Raw genomic sequence first — 19038 nt, 5'->3', positions numbered from 1 at the left:
TGGTAGGTCATAGGTTCACACATCATGCTTTCCTTCATTTCTCTCTCCTTTATTTATTTTTTTTATTGCTCTCATTTTATTATTTAAAAATGCTGATAGGTTAGAAAAGAGTCAGATCAAGTCAATCTGTCCGGCTAATATTTAACCTCAAATTAAAACCTCCCAGATAAAAAGGGAGTGTAGGGCAGGCTTCACAGCTACGGCCCCCGTCCAGTCTGCCTGGCAGAAACATCATTATCACTAGGGTCTAAGAGCATGCAACACCCTCCTTCCTTATCGTGAACTAGTTGGTTGTTCTGTTTGGCTTTTTTTCCTCCTCAGAGGTGGCCTTGATAAAAAGAGCCATCTCAACCAAACGGTCTTCCTGTTAATTTCTCATTGATAAGCTATAGACAATTTACACCTTTGCTGCTCTGATCTGTTCAGAGCAACAAGTGTAGTAAATCAGGATTCTCTAGCAGAGAATAACCCAGCTGGTGCTATGTCAAACTTCGTAGCTCCAGAAATTAAAAAATTTGTCATTTGGGACTACGTTGTTTTTGCAGGATTATTTTTGGTATGTGCTAGCATTGGAGTCTTTTTTGCAATTAAGGAGAGAAAAAAGAAAACTTCGCAGGAGTTTTTGGTGGGTGGTAAGCAGATGTCATGTGGACCAATAGCCTTCTCCCTCACGTCCAGCTTCATGTCAGCAGTGACAGTTCTGGGGACACCTTCCGAAGTTTATCGCTACGGAGCATCCTTTGTTCTGTTCTTCCTTTCATACACATTTGTCATCATTTTAACTTCTGAGATTTTTCTACCTGTATTTTACAGATCTGACATTACAAGCACTTACGAGGTAAGTAAAATTTTTTTTAAACAGTGCGTTATTTCATTACAAGACTGCATGATGTATATGGATATTTCTGGAGAAATGCCTGCATACTGAAGACTTTCTGTAATATTTTACAGAACAAATGTATTTATGCAGGAATTATTTTTAAAATAGGGTTCTGTTACACAAAGTAGTCACTTATGTATACTGCATAAAGTAGAGGCACATATTAAAAGCCAGAGGTCTTATTAAGGATAAATAGCACAGACAGCATAAGGAGTTTACACACCAGCACAAAACCATCACGGCTAGAAAGTATTTGAAAAGTATCCCAAATACTTTTGAACTGTTTCATTCTGGTGAGCTTTCCAACATTTGGGATAGCCATCTAGTATTTAATCAACCGCTGCAGATTTTGTTGCACCAACTTGTGGAAAGTTTTGGTTGAGCAAAGATTGGGTGAGCAAAGCCGAGCTACTTCCCAAGGAGCTTTCTGATAATGGAAAGGCTGCTCATGTTGTCTACGCTGAAACCCAAGGAGAGGCTTCAGTCAGAGAGCTTTGCCGGGCTGTTTGGAAAAGTTTCAGTCAAAAGCAAGAAAAAAATAACAGTGGCCATCTATTCCCACCACCGGGACTAACTACATTTTCTAGCTGGTTTTAATGCAAGATCAGAGAAGGAGTTTCTTATCTGAACCACTGGAGGTGTCATCGTAGACACAGCCCTTCCAAGCGTGCTGGAAAGATGACTCTGCTGAGTTCATGAATTATTTTTAGAAACAAGTTAAATAACATAAATTAGCTACTTATTTGCACAGCAATCTGTGGGGCCTATTATGCAAGAGGCAAGAAGTTAATGTTAACAAAATTAGTAAGAGTTTGCTTCTGAAAAACTGCCTAGAGACTGGCAAAGACAACGGACCTGTATGGAGCCTGATGTCTGCTGGGGTGAACACACAGCCAGTGGCCCCAGGGAGATCCAGCCCTCCCCCAGCTACTCTGGGATTAGCAATGAAGGGAGATTTTAGGTAGTGACTTGGGCTTAAGACCTGTGTTTTTGGGGAAATCTGTAAGAACTTGGGTAGGAGATCTGTCATAATTCGTGGAGTCTGGGTAGTAGTATTGGTTGAATCAAGGAGCTGTTAGTAACTTGAGGGAACAGGTTGCCCAGGGAGGTGGTAGATGCCACATCCCTGGAGACATCCAAGGTCAGGCTGGAGAGGGCTCTGCGCAATCCTGATGGAGCTGGAGGTGTTCCTGTTCATGGCAGAGGAGTTGCACTAGGTGGCCTTTAAGAGTTCCTTCCAACTCCACCAATTCTACGATTCCAACCTGACTTGCCTCTACCCACTGACCATGTGCAGATCCAGCTTCGAACAAGGCAAATGAGAAAGCCAGCTTAGCTGAGGGGCTGTGAAAGCCTTTAGATTGCTGCTTGTCTATCTGCTCCTCCACTGCTTTTGTCCTGTTATAACAGGAGATGACCTTGTTTCTTTTCCTCATAGCCTGTGGGCCCCTCTGATTGTATTCCCAACACAAAACAAATATTGCATGCTGTGACCCAACATATAATTTCAACTACGTTCTGCTGAGAAGATTTCTTAAATACAATTATCTCTACGTGTAGCAGTAATTATGCTCTCCTGCTCATTACTCACAACATTAGTGTCAGTTGCCAGTTGTTTTACATGCACAGCAAGCTGTTACTTGGGGAGAACAAAAGGTTAATAGCTGTGTCACAGATGCTACGCGTGCAATTTACTGAAATTCCTCTTTCCTAGTATTTGGAGTTAAGATTTAACAAGAATGTCCGTCTTGCTGCAACACTGATCTACATCCTGCAGACGGTAAGAAGATACTGCCTCTTTCTTTGTGATCATCTCAGTCTATGTATTTATTTTGAATAAAGTGTCAGACTGAACTTTTTTTTCTCCTTACAACAAAATTCTTTAATTAGGTTGGAATGCCAATGTTAAAAAGATAGAACAGTTGCATTCCTACTTTCTAGTTTCTTCCTATGATGAAAAAATGCATTCACGTTGCCTTTGACACTTGGATGTTGCGTTAAATTTGTACCTTGAATACCATGTTCAGTCTTGGGTCCCTAACTGTAAGAAAGCCATTGAGGCCCTGGATTATGTCCAGGGAATCCAGTAATGGATTTGTGAAGGGTATGGAATGAAAGTCTTACGTCAGTTAGTTAAGTCAGGGCCTGAGGGAACTGGGACTGCTCAGGAGGAGGCTCAGGGGTGACTCCATCACTCTCTACAAATACTTGAAGGGAGGTTGTATTGAGGTGGGTGTCAGCCTCTTCTCCCAGGTAATAGCAATAAGACAAGAGGGAATGGCGTCAAGTTTCATCAGGGGAGGTTCAGGTCGGATATTAGGAGAGACTTCTCAGAAAGAGTGGCGAGAATTGGAACAGGTTGCCCAGGAGGTGGTGGAATCACTATCCCTGGAGGTGTTCAAGAACTGTGGAGATGTGGTACCGAGATGCTTGGTTTAGTGAGCACGATATGGAGATGTAGGTGGTTGGACTACACAGTCTTACTGGTCTTTTCCTACCTTAATGATTCTATGATTCTTTGAAAGAGAAGAAATTACATCTTTCTTGAGAAACTAGATGAGTAGTGCTTGGAGCATTTGTTGCTTATTTATTTACCCACTTCTGACACTTGGGTAAGGCTATCCCACTGTTAAGCTACTGCATACAGCACATCCTGGGAGATGCCCAGATTGTTCTAGCCTCATGATGGCATCAGTGGGGATGACCTGAAGTGAAGTTTCTTCCCAGTTTCTCTTTAGCAATGCTTGCCCAGTTGGCCCTCTCAGGCAGCAGTAGCAGCAAGGCCAGCAAGCTCCAGCCCCAGAAGAGGTGCTTGCAACAACAGGGCAGAAATCACTGCTTAGAGTTGAGAGACTCCACAACTATATTCTGCTCTGCATTACTACAACACACAGCCTAGTCAGTCCACAGCCCTGCATGTATAGATAAACAAAACAGCGTTCCTGGATCTTGAACAGAGACACTGAGCTTTACTGGCCTTACTTACATTTTAGAAGCTTCCCAAAGCACTGTTCTAGGTAGACATCACATAGCTTTTTTGCTCTTTGATTTAAGAGGGCACCAACTTTCTCAGAACACTGGTTAGGTATTTGATGAAAGCTTTTGGGATATTGCAAGACATTTATTTCTACTTGAAACCCATTTTTATTAATTCTAGAGCCTACAACAGTAGACAGCAATGTTCATTTGCTTTCAGGCTTTGTTTGTTCCTCACTGTCAGAACACCCTCATGAAGGGCATCATGTTAGCTTGAAAAGCAATTGAAAGGACAAAGGGAAGTGTAATTTCCAAGATCTGATACAAGTCATTTCTGCATCACTGTGTTTTACTTGCACCTCCTCTTTCTACTTGATGAGGGTATTTTTGACATCCAGTTATCTTAACAATGAAAGAAAGTACAAAATATCTAGAGAGATAATTCCTTCCTGATGAAAGGACCATAAAAAAAAAAAAAAAAAAAAAAAAACACTTTCCATTTTGCAGACTGAAGCAGAAGGCAATACAAGTTCATCTAAAGAAACTTCTAGTTCTGATATTCTGCCATAAGCTCCATTCTGAAAGGAAGCATTATTACTGAGAAGTCATGTACATGTCTTTTTTTTTCCCCATGAACGTTTTCTCTTCCAGATTCTTTACACAGGAATAGTGGTTTATGCTCCATCACTGGCTCTCAACCAAGGTGAGTTTCCCTGCCCTTACGGCTACTCCAAATAACCACACCACAAGACAAGAATAATTCAAGCAAGGCAAACAGCTAAACAAGTCCTCTGAAAAGCAAATTCTTACAAGTTCTACAGCAAGGTTTTTGTGTGCACCTAGAAGGCTTTCTATTTCTCCTTTCCCAGGTCCCTCTCACACCAGTAAATCAGCAGTTTAGGGTTTGCTGTTCTGTTGTTTTGCACTCAGTAAAAACCCAAAGAAGTTAGTGATGAGCAATTTCTCAACATCCTGACAAAGTCCACAGTACAAGTTGATGATCCAAGACTGTATTCCGTACTTTGGTTCCTTCCCTCCCTGCCTCCTGAGCACCACTATCACTGTTACTATCGTAAGCACAAAGCTCATATTCTTCTTTCCCAAAGTGTTTGCAGTGGCACAGCTGTCCAATGAAATGCAGAATAGTAATGCATCTTTCCAACCATCAAAGCAACTAAAACCAGATTTATTTAGGGATGACACCAAGGTAAGTCTGTGTAGGTGCTGAGGGATTTTTTTTTCTGGCAAGTGTGCCATTTTTCAGGCAAGATGAAAGTCAAGCTCCTCATGTTAAGGGTTCATTTTCATGATCCTACTTAATTTTTAACACCATGTCAAAACCTGAACGCCCATGCAGGTTCCAACAGAGATAAGCCCATTCCTTGTAGCTGGATGCAGTGCTACTTTTCACACACTGCCTTAACTGATTTTAACAGACAAACAACATCCATCATGATGAATGGGATTAGTAAATGTACTATTGCAGAGCAGAGAGAAACACTAGGTCCTAATCCTTGGCAGATCTGACTTAATTAAGGCAGAGTTTGGGATGTTCCTTGCACTGTTCATCAGTCAAGCCAAATCTGGTTTGGAAAAGTGGAAAAACCACTTTTCACACTCTGAACTTCCTTCCTTCCTCTGGAGCTCAGCTCTGTAAATAGAGAGCTATGAGCAGAAGTCAGTGTTCATTAACAGGCCATATTAACCTTGCTACTATGAAAACCTTTACAAATTGATTTGCCCTTGCAAACAGTGCATGCTGAGAGAGATTTTAAAATAAAGAGAAAGTTATAGACTGAGAAGAGAAGGAAGCATTGCTTATAAAATAAAGTGTTTCTTACGTGTAATTATTTTTAACTATTACTTCTGTACCTGAAAACAGTGAAACCCAAACTGGAAAAAACAGTGAAGTAGTATTAAGTAACCTGAACAATCTGGCAAAGCTTCTAGCAAACAGAAAATGTTAAAATCAGTAACTATGTCCTTCTTTCCAGGGCTAAAGGATCACAGCTTTTCTCTTACCATCCGGAAAACCTACCCCCACTTCGCTAACTATCTGGTTTTCTTTGTTTCCACAGTCACTGGGTTTGATCTCTGGGGCTCTGTAGTTGCTACAGGAATTGTCTGCACTTTCTATTGCACTATGGTACGTAACAGGCATTGACTGAACAGCTTAAACGCAGATTTTTCATTTTTTTTTTTTTTTAATTCACTCACCCTTTTTACACAAGCTGTACCAGAAGTGAAATATCTAAACACAGCCCGAGTGTTTAAAGTAGTAGAACATAAGAGATAAATTTCTTTCAGAGCCTTTAGTCAATTCGGAGGGAAAAAATTCTCAATTCTCAAATACTCTATTTGAAGGTTTAAGTCAGCCTGAAGCAGAGATCAGATAAGGGGACTATAACCTTTCATTGCCATACTAAATCATTTGAGAAGATTCCCCTTATCTTCTTATAGACAGAAAAACACTGTAATGAAAAGCACACCTCTGACATAACTGCAGATCAATGCTGAGCGAGAAAATCCAGGAAGGTTGGCTCACAGATCATAGAGAGTGCTTTGCTTCTGGGTGGAAGCAACGTGAGCCTTCAGACAATAACAAAGATCAACACTGCAGTGGAAGCAGAGAGCACTTCAGCTTAGAACACATCTAGCATTCATTATCGTTACCTAATTATCACTTGTTTTTTCAGTGTTTCAGCCACTGCTGGAAACACTACTTATGCTGCTCTGGCATGGATTTGATGAAATATGAAAGTAGCTATGGAAGAAAGCTCAATTGCAAACTTTCCGAGGGCCATTGTGCATTGTTAGCAATGTCAGTATAATTGGGGATCACTTTGAGAAATACACAGTGTGCTATGGGAAGTACAAACGTAGGCCATGTTGTAATCTCTAAAATTGATCAACATAGAGATATTCTTTAGATGAATATTAAGAAAGTAGGAAAAAAAAACCCATGTAACTTGACATCAGATCTTCTCATATGGCTGTGGATGAGCCATTGAGCTTGTCTGCAAGATCACAATCTTAGAAAGTGTGGATATAAAGGAGATTCGAGAAAAGACCCGATCTGCTGGATGCTATACATACAGCCATAAAATATGATCTTAAAATAAGTGCTACTTCCACCTCCTGTTGTCTTTGTGAGCTTTCATTGTCTTTCTTGTCATTCAATTTGTTTTAGGGAGGATTAAAAGCTGTTGTCTGGGCAGATGCATTTCAAATGGTGATCATGGTGCTTGGCTTCATGACTGTTTTGATTCGAGGAACTATTCTGAATGGTGGGTCAACCAGGATCTGGGAAGATGCCTATGAAGGATCACGACTGAACATATTTGAGTAAGAAATTAATGGCACAAACCTTTTCTTCTTGTACACTTAGCATTTAGAAACCATCCTCAGTCTAAGCCCCACTACCATAGTACAATGAGATACTGCCAGTGAACTACCTTAGAGAAGCCTGGTCTTCATTTCTTTGGTTTCTTTGCAGTCAACCTCCAAGGAGAGAAGTACTCTGCCTTCCATTTCCTGCTTTGAAGAAACCCAAGTCCTAATACTCTTTGCCATTTTTTCTTTGTTTAACTGCAAATGTACTCAATTTTCCTTCAAATTGCACATATCTTTCATTTTCAGTTCATAGAACAAGCACTTCATTTTAAGTACACTCACCACAGCAGTTAGCAATGAGGAAACGAAGCACCAGGATAGCAAACTGATGATCTTTAGTTATTTGTGGCATTGAGTAGAATTCAATGATCAAGCCAAGTCACTGGCAGTATCTAGCAGCAAGGTCAAATATTATCTGTCATCCATATTAAGATTAGCAGAACTGCATAAGAGCCAGATGTAAGATGGAAAGGCATACTTGCAGCAGTTAGAGTTGCTGACTTATGACATTTCACTGTTACAAAAAAAAGAAAAAAAAAAAACTAGCAGTGCAGCTGAAGCAATACCTTGCAAAAGAAATAATACATCAAAATGATGTAAGAGCTTTGAGAATTTTTAATATTTACTGTGTGGGTTTGTTCCTTGCTAAGAATTGGGTTTCAAGCAAGATGGCTTTGAGTCAGTTGGTATAACGTGACAGATCTGAAATTTGAGCACAAACCACGTGATTTACTTCCACTTATTTTTCTACATGACTTATGTTTATCCTGACTTGACAGAAGCGTTCCCATGTAAAGTTAAAAACAAATAACCCCAAACCTACGTCAATGAGGCATTTTGATTCAGAGGATAGAACTGAATATATTCTTGAAAATTCACCAACCTACTCTTAAATGAAACTGTGTTTTTAAAAAAGGGAACTGAACTGCTTATCTTTCTCTTTCGTAGCTTTGATGTGGATCCTTTAAGACGACACACCTTTTGGACAATTGTTATTGGGGGAACATTTACGTGGCTAGGACTCTATGGAGTTAATCAGTCCACAATACAGAGATGCATTTCTTGCAAAACAGAGAAGCATGCAAAGATGTAAGTTACCTGTCCTTAGCCTATTCTAGCAATGCAGTATACTGACATGGAATTATGCCAACAGTTTGTCAGTTGCATTAAATAAATATTGGGATGTTATTGGGTGGCTGCTAACCAATTTTGTCCTGACAGTCTTATTCCCTCTGGCCCTAAGGGACCTAAATATTTGAAGAAAGAAAAACACACAGAATCACAGAATGGCCCGGGTTGGAATGGACCTCAAGGATCACGAATCTCCAACCCCCTGCCACATGCAGGGCCACCAACCTCCACATTTAATACCAGACCAGGCTGCCCAGGGCCTCTTCCAACCTGGCCTTGAACACCGCCAAGGATGGGGCATCAACAACCTCTCTGGGCAGCTGTTCCAGCACCTCACCACTCTCTCTGTAAAGAATTTCCTCCTGACATCCAATCTAAATCTTCCCTCCCTCAACTTAAAACCATTTCCCCTTGGCTAGCTAACTCTTGCACAGCTTGTTAATCTGCAGTCAGGTTGCCAAATCAATCTTCAAAAGCAGTCTGGATAAGATGCCTGCACAGAAGGAGTACCATCTCCAGCTTTCTACAAAAAAACATTATTTCTGGAATTTGGTATATAATTCACTGAAAGTTGTTATTCCATTAATGGAGTACACTATAGTGCAGGGCATCATCTAAATGATATGTGATCACAAATATTTATTAAAATTATAAAACATTAAAAAAAATAGGACAATTGTAGAATCAATTATGAAACTTTACAATATAGACACAGGTCTCCAGACTGCTAACTTCCCTAAGTTCAGCGTGAGTGTGTGCATAGTTAGACACACATTCTAGTGAACAACCCAACTTCTTCTAATACTAGCTGCTTGCACAGTTAGCAAAAGAAAGAAAAAAAGCTTTTTTTTTTTTGCTGGCTGCAATCACACTCATTTTTCTTAAGGCTATGATAGATTATAGGAATTTCCTTTATTCAAATTTAGTTTCAAATTTTAGTTTCCAAACTTCATTTGGAAGTCATGACAACAAGAATATCACTAGTAAAATGTCTAGAAAGACCTCTGAGTGCCAGCAGCATAGCTCTGCCTTAGCCAGAGAACTTGTGGGAGGTGATGTAGGCTGTATATAATCTGGCAGCTCACTGGGACTGAAGGATTACTGAATCACCCACAACCTTCCCAGTGGGTGCTGCCACCCACGTCTATTTTACTGACATGAAACCACAACTTTGCATGGCAGCAATGCATGGATTCTGTCGTGGTTGCAAACTAATACTTAGGCAAAGCATTACATCTCCTTGAGTGGGGAACAGCAGTAACTCCTGACGAACAAAACCCTGCCCTTGTAGGCAAGAGGAAGGACCCCACCAGCTCTTCTTGCAGTCTATTCTGCACATAGCAGTTACTGGTTTTACATCATTCCCTTCAGCTGTACAAAGTGTAACCTTTATCCTTGCCCTATAGCATAAGAAGGCTGTATTTTTCACTGTTATTATTTTTGAATACGTGTGACATATTCTGAGGAGGGGAGATGTTTAAGAGATTGTGCAGCTAGGTTTGGTCAAAGAATCTCTCTCTCTCAAAGAATAATTAAATATAGAAAAACTATTACAAATTATCTTGTGTTAATCAGAATTCCCCCTTTTGCTACAGGGCACTTTACCTGAATTTACTGGGACTTTGGATAATCCTGGTGTGTGCAGTATTCTCTGGTTTGGTGATGTACGCTCATTACAAGAATTGTGATCCCTGGACTGCTGACTTCATTTCAGCTCCTGATCAGGTACAGATGCAGATTATTACAGCTTGGAGGTGCATTGGGCCGAGACATTGCATGAATAAAGTCCATTTAAGTCCTGTGGGATGCTTTATCCTTGCAGCTCTGCAGGCAGTGAGGTGACTGCTGAATCAGGCTGGCACACACCTATTTTTACACTCCTGCAGTACAAACCTGATTGTTGTTTTGCTAAACGAAATCTGCTTTTCTCAAAATCTAATACACCTTGTTGGCTGGAAAATAAAAGCTCAGCAGTGTGACCAAAAGCAGGTACTTCTCTCTTAACTCAGGAAAATCCTAACTCATTTCTTGTGTTTTTCCTCCTTTGTCTTCTACCCCAGCTCATGCCATATTTTGTTATGGACATTTTTTCTTCGATGCCAGGAGTCCCAGGACTATTTGTTGCCTGTGCGTTCAGCGGAACATTAAGGTCTGTGAATCTGAAATAACATTGTAACTGCATGCCACTGATTTCTTGAGGGCCCAGAACAAGGCTAAAAACAAGAAATCCTAATGAATACACAGCTTTTTATCCTTAGCACATTCTGGAAAAAGCAATAGTACTTTGCCAAGTTGTTGGAACTAAAATCTAGTTCCATGTCTCCAATATCTTTTCATCTTCAATAAGTTATAGAATAAAAATAATGTATTGGTAAGATTACATCCTTATCTTTGTAGAAACACGAGTGATCAGCTAGCTGAAATAACTTCATAGCTCTTCACATTGAAGGCGCGTTTATTTTACCTGACTGCCATATCATACCATAGGTAGGAACGGAGAGTTTTCTACCAAGCCTGTCTTTACAGTTAGCATAGGAAGAGAGATGTCTACCTGGAGAAGTTTGAGTCACTCAGGGATTTGCATGCGACTACAGTTTGTACTTTCCACAGACCAAGCATCAATACTTCATGGGACATTAGAGAGAAGATTCAAATTCACAGCGACATGCATGAATGCCATAGAGTCAAACTCTGATATTCTGCTTCAAAATGCTTCATGTGTTGAAAATGTTACAGGAATAGAGTTACCAAAACAGGAAAAAAAAAATGCATATAACCAACTGCCTGCTCCTAGCCAGATAGTTACACAACAAAGGGCACTGAATGCCAACTAATGCAAATAATGCAATTGAAGCTGCATTTCCTGCGTGCTGTCACAACAAGGCCACAGAGACAAACTCATCTAGTTACAAGAATCAAAAACCATTTCCATTTCATGCTTTTCACTTATGAGGGAACACATAACATTAGACTGTAAATCTATGGATTTTCCCCTCCACTAGATGAGAATAACTATTATTTAGAATATAACATAATCACTAAATTTTAAGATCTCTGTAGTTGAGTACACAGAATAGTCAGTTGGGATGAGTTTCCATCTCACTGCATGAAGCAGGATCCCAAGCAATCACAGGAAGGACAGAACCCTCACCAGCATCTGCAGTATACATAGTCAGATTCAAGAGAACTGCTCACAGTTTAGGAGTGAATTCGTCTCTGCAGAAACCTAGGCCAAACCTAAAATGTTATTATTTAACCCTTGCTATCGTAAGAAAATTATCCCCCTTGCTACTTAAATTCCCATATCCACAGTGACACTCTTTGCATTTGTAACGTATTATGAAATTCACAGTTCTTGAACAGTATTTAACGATGAACAATAGGCAGCATTTCTCTATAAAAACAGCTTACTTTCAGCTTAGTTTGCTTTGTATTTACTTAGTATTCTTTTTTTCCTCTTCTACAGCACGGTGGCAGCTAGCATCAATGCTTTAGCAACTGTTACCTTTGAAGACTTGGTCAGGAAATGTTTCCCAGGCCTGTCTGAGAAAACGAGCACGTGGATCAGCAAAGGCTTGTGTAAGTAGCCAAAGTAGAATCCATTTGTTTAGAGGCAAAGTTGTCTGCCCCTCTCAACCACTATTAGTACAAAAAAGAATAGGGCAGGATTTTATACACTCTGGAAAGGAACTTCACTGCCTTAGGCGATACTTGCTCTATAGAGAAAGGTAGACTTCAGAGGCAGTTCTCTACAGAACTACTACTCTACAGAGCTGCTGCATCCCCACAAAAGATGACCTCCTCCTGACTCCTCTCTTCACCTCAGAATAAGCCAACAGAGACGAAGCTTTTAACTTAGCGCCTCAGCTAAGTAACTAGAATTAAGCTGAATTAGCTCACTTCTGCTAACCATTTTAACTGTGCCGGTGTGGTCTACTAACATTCAAACAATCAGATCATTGAGCTGTGGTATTGCCTTGGCAATGTGAACTCAGGAATTTCACCATTAAGCACATACAGTATCTATAGAATTGTGCTCTTGTCCTCCAAGTACAATTGCTATAATACTTGCAGAAATCTGCATATTATTTCAAGTAGGACACAATGAAACTGTATTCCAAATTCAGTCTGAGAGCAGTTGTGTGTGTGAAGGGCAACAGCTGCTTCAGGCACTGCTTCAAATATGCACTTCTGCTTCCAAAACCCCCCCAGCAGCATAACTGCTTTTAAAGGATGACCATCTTCAGTACAATTAAGTGCACTTGATATATGGTACAGAAACAAATCAACGCCGGCAGCAAAAACAACCGCCCAAAAGCTTTTTGAGAAGGTGCATGCATTCTTCTGTTTTGAAGGTACTGGTAATACTTTGGAAACTGCTTTGGAAACTGAAATGTATCAATGTAGTTATTGCTACATTGGTTTACAGTAATATTACTAAATATTGTTGCTTTACAGCAGCACACTATGACATTTCTGTTTAAACTTAGAGAATCATAAAAAAAAAGCTTGTTCAGTTTTTCAGCAGACAATAAAGATGTAGCAAACAAAACCAGGACAACTTGTCAAAACCAAGTCCAAAGCAGTTTGCATTTGTATGATACGCTTTACAAGTACCGCAGTATTGCCTTAACTCTTCTACAAGTATTTTAATATTATCATAACCCTTCATTGACATTTATTAAGATCAAAACCAGCCCTTCCCTCTGTCTCTGTCATCACCTCCAACATTTTCAGTTCCAGCTTTGCCACTTACTACCCAGCCTTTCTACTCACCCCCAAGACAGACCATGTTTTACATCCAATAACCAAGGTGTGCTAGCTCATTAGATAAGTTCTGTTGATGAATGCTATGACAGAGTTGCCCACCACAAGGTTAAAACCAGCATTAAATGAAGAAAGCCTTTGTTTGCATCATTGTTCATTTCATTCATGAGATCACTTAAAAAACATTATTCAAAGACAACAGGAACTGAAGCACTTGAGACTTTTAAATTAATATCAGTGCTAAATTCAACTTCATAAGAACAAAAAACCCCAAAGACTTCACACAAAAAAGCACTGAGTGCTTCACGCATCAAAACCCAAACTGCAAATTCCTTCAAGCTGGTCCTTTCTGACACTAGCTAGAAACTGTTTGTCTTATTTATTAGCTGGCACTGACAATCTGATTTTTTCCAGGTATATTATACGGTGTTTTGTGCACATCCATGGCTGGAGCAGCATCACTGATGGGAGGAGTTGTGCAGGTATCTAGCACTTCAAAAAGGCAATGATCCAAACACGAATAGACTGAAATGCAATGAACTGAACCGATACCACTGGGGGACTGTTAGCCAATCTGAACAACTCCTAAGGACCATCTCATATTAATTCCTCATGTGCTAAGAGAACTCAGTCAGGAAAAAAAACCAACAAAACACCAATCATAAAAAAGAAATCGCTTTCACTACTTACTGCTGGGAAGTGACACTGATTGCAGTCCTTTCACTGTGCACTGAAATTACTGTTTGTCCTTTCTCCACTGCTGAAAATCAGACCGGAATCAGAATTGCTCAGGCTCCCTTAGTCGCTGTGTTGGCTCACATCTCTTCTCTGCATCCACAGGCTGCCCTCTCCATTCATGGAATATTTGGAGGGCCCATGCTGGGATTATTTACTCTGGGAATAATCTTTCCTTGTGTTAACTGGAAGGTAAGAAACAAAAGATCCTTATTATAAAAGAGACAACCTCTTGGAGTTGTTCAGTTAAAACCCCACCTTCAAATTGTTTTAGGGTCCAAACTGGCTGTCAGAGGTGGCGGAGCCCAAGAACTGTTCAGAAAGCCTTTTTTTCGGTCTGAATTTATCTCTACCCAACTGTGGGGTAATTAGTGATTAGATCAACATTGGAAGTTTTCAATTTGTTTCTCTATTAGATTTCAATTTCTTGTCTTTCAAAAAAGGATAAAACATTAACATAACATGCTTCAACATGCTTCCCTTGCCATCTCCTCAATTCATACCCACTCTAGGGAGCACAGAACAAGCTCAATTGCTCCATCTTTGCTGACTTGGGTAAAGCGTAACCCAAACTTACCTCACTCTGCCCCATCGCCTTTGTTCGGCAGTATAACTTTCAATTCTGTGATTTCAGTTTCAAACTGGCTGCAGCTCTTGTTAGAGAACAGTGCTTCACCTCAGCCAAGAAAGAACCCAGCTGACCATAACGTTAGCAGAAAGGCGCTTCCCCCACACCACCTCTGAGCGTATCTTGCTCTCCCTGACCAGGGTGGAATCGGCGGCTTCCTCACTGGAATCACCTTGGCTGCCTGGGTTGGCATTGGCTCCTTCATCTATCCTGCACAGCCCGTAAAGACCATTCCCTTGGAGCTGTCGACTCTCAACTGCACGCTGGCAAACAGCACTGCCCTGCCGACCACAGCAGCTCCCACCACAGCTGCCAACAGGTATTTCCCTACCGCTGTGACTTCAGTCTCGCTCAGGCATCCCCGTTGGCAGCAGCCATCATGAGCTGCTTTCTCTCTCTCGTGTCACATCTCCTCAGGCCTCTGCTGGCAGATACCTGGTACTCCCTGTCCTACCTCTACTTCAGTACCATCGGCTGCCTGGGCTGCATCATCTCAGGGCTGCTCATCAGCTTTGTAACAGGTTGGTGTTCAGTAAGAACAAAGCACTTTTATGCACGAGCAGCTCAGCTGCTGAAGAGCTGCTCACAAGGCCCCGGCTGAGGGGAGAGTGGGTTGGGGTCTCACATCTCACAGCCATCTTTCCACAGCCATACCTACTACTGACCGCTCTCCCCTCCTTCCAGGGCCTACCAAAGGAGAGGACATCCGCCCAGTGCTAATTAAGCCAGTCTGCAACTTCTTTTGCTTCTGGTCGGACAGGCTCAAGACATTGATGTGGTGCGGTGTGCGGCACGACAGCCAGCACGTGAGTAGGATCCAGCCACAACCTGCTAACACGGTCATGCCAGGGTGTCCTAACCAGCAATAGGTTACTCATTTCCCCCTGCAGCCTGTCTCAGACCTCCCTCTAGGCAGCCAGCGTGCAGTTTGCTCGTCTGCTGCCAGGCACTGGTGTCTGTGGAGCCCTTCTGTTCCCCTCCCAGACTCCAAAGATGGCGGGTCTGCGCTGAGCGGCGATTACTCACAGCTGCAGCAGAACAAAAGACCCCTCCACAGGTGCCCCGAGGCCTCGCCTTTTGTTAAACATGAGATCCCATTTTCTTAATGGCTTGCAGAGGCATTGCTCCTTCTTAGCAAAGTCTGCAGGATTGAGAGGGGCGAGATAAAGCTAATTGCATGTTTTCAGCTGCTTTAGAGTCGTCGGCAAGCACCTTTACATCGTTAAAATAAACTTTAGCCTGCAAGGATCTCAGCGATAAGGCAGAAGCTATCCCTCCCCACCTGACTTGCCACAGAGGTTTCACTCTTCATGCGATCATAGAATGGCCTGGGTTGAAAAGGACCACAGTGCTCATCCAGTTTCAACCCTCCTGCTATGTGCAGGGTCTCCAACCAGCAGACCAGGCTGCCCAGAGCCACATCCAGCCTTACCTTGAATGTCTCCAGCAATGGGGCACCCACAGCCTCCTTAGACAACCTGCTCCACTGTATCACCACCCTCTGTGTGAAAAACTTCTTCCTAATATCTGACCTAAACCTCCCGAGTCTCAGTTTAAAGCCACTCCCCCCTGATGGTTCAATTCGGGCAGCACCTGTGGCTCTAGATTTACTTCAGCTGTCTGACTTGGCTTTAGGTGTTTAGCAGGGACTTTCTGAAGAAAAATGATGCCCACATTAATAAAGGCAGTGAAAAGAAACAACTGTCCCTTGCATGTGCTAAAAATACAGAACAGTGAGATTAATGAAGTAGTTGCAGCATGAAACCACTGAGGCAAGAGTAGGCTGGACAAAAAAGAAAATCCACTAAAACGTAAAAAGAATATGCTTGTGAAACACCGAATTTTAGTAATTAGAGACTAATTATCTACAAAGAACATAATTAAAGACTTGTGCATCAACAGAGGAGTTGTGAGAAGTTGTTGCTGCTGCTTTTATTAAAGACTTTCCATGCAGGAATGAGAAAATCAATGACTGTCTGTGTAGCGGTGACACACTAAACAGAGCATTTTTGAAAGTCTAGCAGTCGTTGCTGTAGCGAAGCAATTCCTCAGATTTGTAGGACAGTGTGTCAAAATTTCCCTCTTTAAGCAATTACAAAAGCAGTGTGTGCCCTTTGAAACTACTGGGGTGTTTTCTTTCTATTTTTCAGGAAGATTTTGAAAAAAATCTGCCCGAAGTTATCGCAGATACAGCTGGAACAGAAGACACCCTCAAGAACAATGTCAGCAAAGAAAACACAAGCCAGTTGCCTGGGTACAATCCTGAGGAAAAATCCTATACAAATATGAGCAGAGAATCTCGTCTCTAGAAGCTGAGGAATGGGATGTTTAATCAAACTTTACTCCATCTTCAGAAATGAAGAGCTCTTTGTATCACATTTACCACCTTCTAGATGACCAAGAAAGAACTGCTCTCTATAGCAATAAAGGCAGGATTTTTATTTGTGAATTTCATGACAGAACTGGGAAATTGTAACACAATGTTCTTTGTGGAAGCTCTGCTATTCCAGAAGAAATGTTTCATGAATCTTGTCATGGAAACTACTAGGAAGTAGCTGCAATACGTCTATACATCATTCTCTGTTCAGTAACTAGTCATTGAATGGTAAAGTGCAAAGGTGAACTTGAGATAAAACAAGACTTCAGATAAGCTTCCGGGGTCTCTCACTAAGGTGAGACTGTGAACTGCCCTCTGATGGAGGTCATGCTCTCTCCACTGCAGACAGAGGGAGGCCAAGGGAGAGGAGGAGGTCTGTGCCCATTCTTAGGCATCACAGAAAGCCTCTGCACAGAAACACTGTATAGACCAGACTGGTCTTCTATTGACTGAGTTTGTTGTGCTTGCTTCCTCTGTGGAAATAAGAAGTCTTTGTAATGTCTTATTCCAAGCAATAGGAGAGGGTAACAAATTTTACAAAAATTCAGGATAGTTCTTTATCCATAATTAGTCTTTGAAAGACATCCTTTTAGCTTGAAAAGATTATCTTCAGCCTTTTTGTTTGGTTGAATGTTTGTATATCTTTTTGTTTGTTTTTGTTTTTAAGCTGCAAAATCCATTTACTAGCTGTAAGCAATAAATAAAGTGTCATTTTATAATGCCTCCTAATTGAAAATCCATGAGAATTTTGAATAAAGCACATCATGAGGTGAAATAATTTCCGTGCTAGAATGTTTTGGAAGAATTTACCCAAATGTGCTAAGGGCTCTGTAACAGTGAAATGCATTTCCCTCTATATCCTGCCTGTTAGTCAGACTCAACAGATCACCTCTTCCCACGATAAACTCTTGGATGTAGTTTTTGAATTAAATGAAACAGACTGATTGAAAATATTATGGATCCAGCCAGCACTTTGTCCCAGATCTTGCTTCTGCTAATCAGTGACCCTGTCTTTATGATGTAGATTTAGGTCAAAGTGGACCTCCAAGTTACTTCCCCCATCTGTGTTCATGCCCAGCCTCTGGGAACAGTCCCTGATTACTCAATTAGAAGACAAAATAAGTCTGTAAGTGACATGGTCTTGCCTGTGGGAGACACTTTGTCAACAGACTGAGAGTTAAGTCAATATTTGCGTTAATCCCTTTTACACCACTTTTATAATCTCGTAAAAGCTTACAGCTAAATCTAGCTGGCAGCCTATCGTCTCATGTGACAGCTTTCTTGTTTGTGCATCCAACCTTGATACGGTTAGCAAGGCAGGAATGGAAACTTAGAAAACACAGGCATTTGTATTTCATTTTGGCTCTCAACATAACCAGTCAACAATTCAGGAGTGAAATTGGACCAAAACACCAGCATCAAACTACATAGATAGATGGTGAATGAGAAAACCCCAAAACTTCTCTACCAGTAATGGGATGATATCTTAAAAAGAGACATCTGACTGTGAAAACTATTCAATATTTCTTGAAGTATCCACTCACTGCAGTATTCTTACATTCTACATGCCAGAGGCTGTCCAGTTTGTGGTTCTCTTCACACCCTTAAGAACAGTTTACCATTATATTTGCTACTGACTTACTATCTTCTGAAGTATATTTCTGCACAGGGTTTGTTTCAACTACAGCTGTCCACTGAGCCCATGTGTATTTGGTGTCAGACGTTCCAAAGGGTTCTACCCAAGCCCAACACACGGCCTTATGTAAGATGGTTAAAACTGTTAATCAGTTCATTAATGAGTATTCTACCAAGACTTAAGGCTAAATTGGAAATCAGAAAAAAATTACCATTCTGGTTAAATATTCAGTGTTGATTAAAGCTGTCTAATCTTCTTGTTTGCTTTAAGTCCCAAGCCACTCATCTTTCTGGAGAAGAGCTAGCCTGTGCATGAGAGTGGAAAAAAAAAAAGTGAGATTAAGAAACTAGAAAGCTGTCAATTTAAAACAGGAGCTTAAATGTAAGAAATTAATAATTAGTGAGGGCACTGGATCATGAGTGAATGAATCTATATATGCACTGAGATCACAGTAAGTATTAAATGTTCAACTGCCTGAGACAAGTTTAACCCATCCTTTACTTCCTTACATACTA

General features: G+C 41.0%; 1 protein-coding gene across 1 annotated transcript; it reads left to right on the top strand.

Moving 5' to 3' along the window:
- Positions 1-204: 204 nt before the first annotated feature.
- SLC5A12 (solute carrier family 5 member 12) lies at positions 205-17781 on the top strand. The gene is made up of 15 exons (XM_052695217.1): positions 205-838; positions 2595-2660; positions 4508-4559; positions 5935-6002; positions 7047-7201; positions 8198-8338; positions 9976-10105; positions 10441-10529; positions 11847-11959; positions 13562-13629; positions 13988-14074; positions 14651-14829; positions 14928-15031; positions 15195-15316; positions 16661-17781. The coding sequence occupies exons 1-15, from the start codon at positions 482-484 to the stop codon at positions 16817-16819; spliced, it is 1890 nt and encodes a 629-aa protein (XP_052551177.1). The 5' UTR covers positions 205-481; the 3' UTR covers positions 16820-17781.
- The last annotated feature ends 1257 nt before the right edge of the window (positions 17782-19038 follow it).

Source organism: Tympanuchus pallidicinctus, unplaced genomic scaffold, assembly GCF_026119805.1.
Source record: "Tympanuchus pallidicinctus isolate F22 unplaced genomic scaffold, pur_lepc_1.0 scaffold3, whole genome shotgun sequence".
Lineage (NCBI taxonomy): Eukaryota > Metazoa > Chordata > Aves > Galliformes > Phasianidae > Tympanuchus > Tympanuchus pallidicinctus.
Note: the sequence above shows the minus strand (reverse complement) of the source record. Positions and strands in the feature narration are given on the sequence as shown.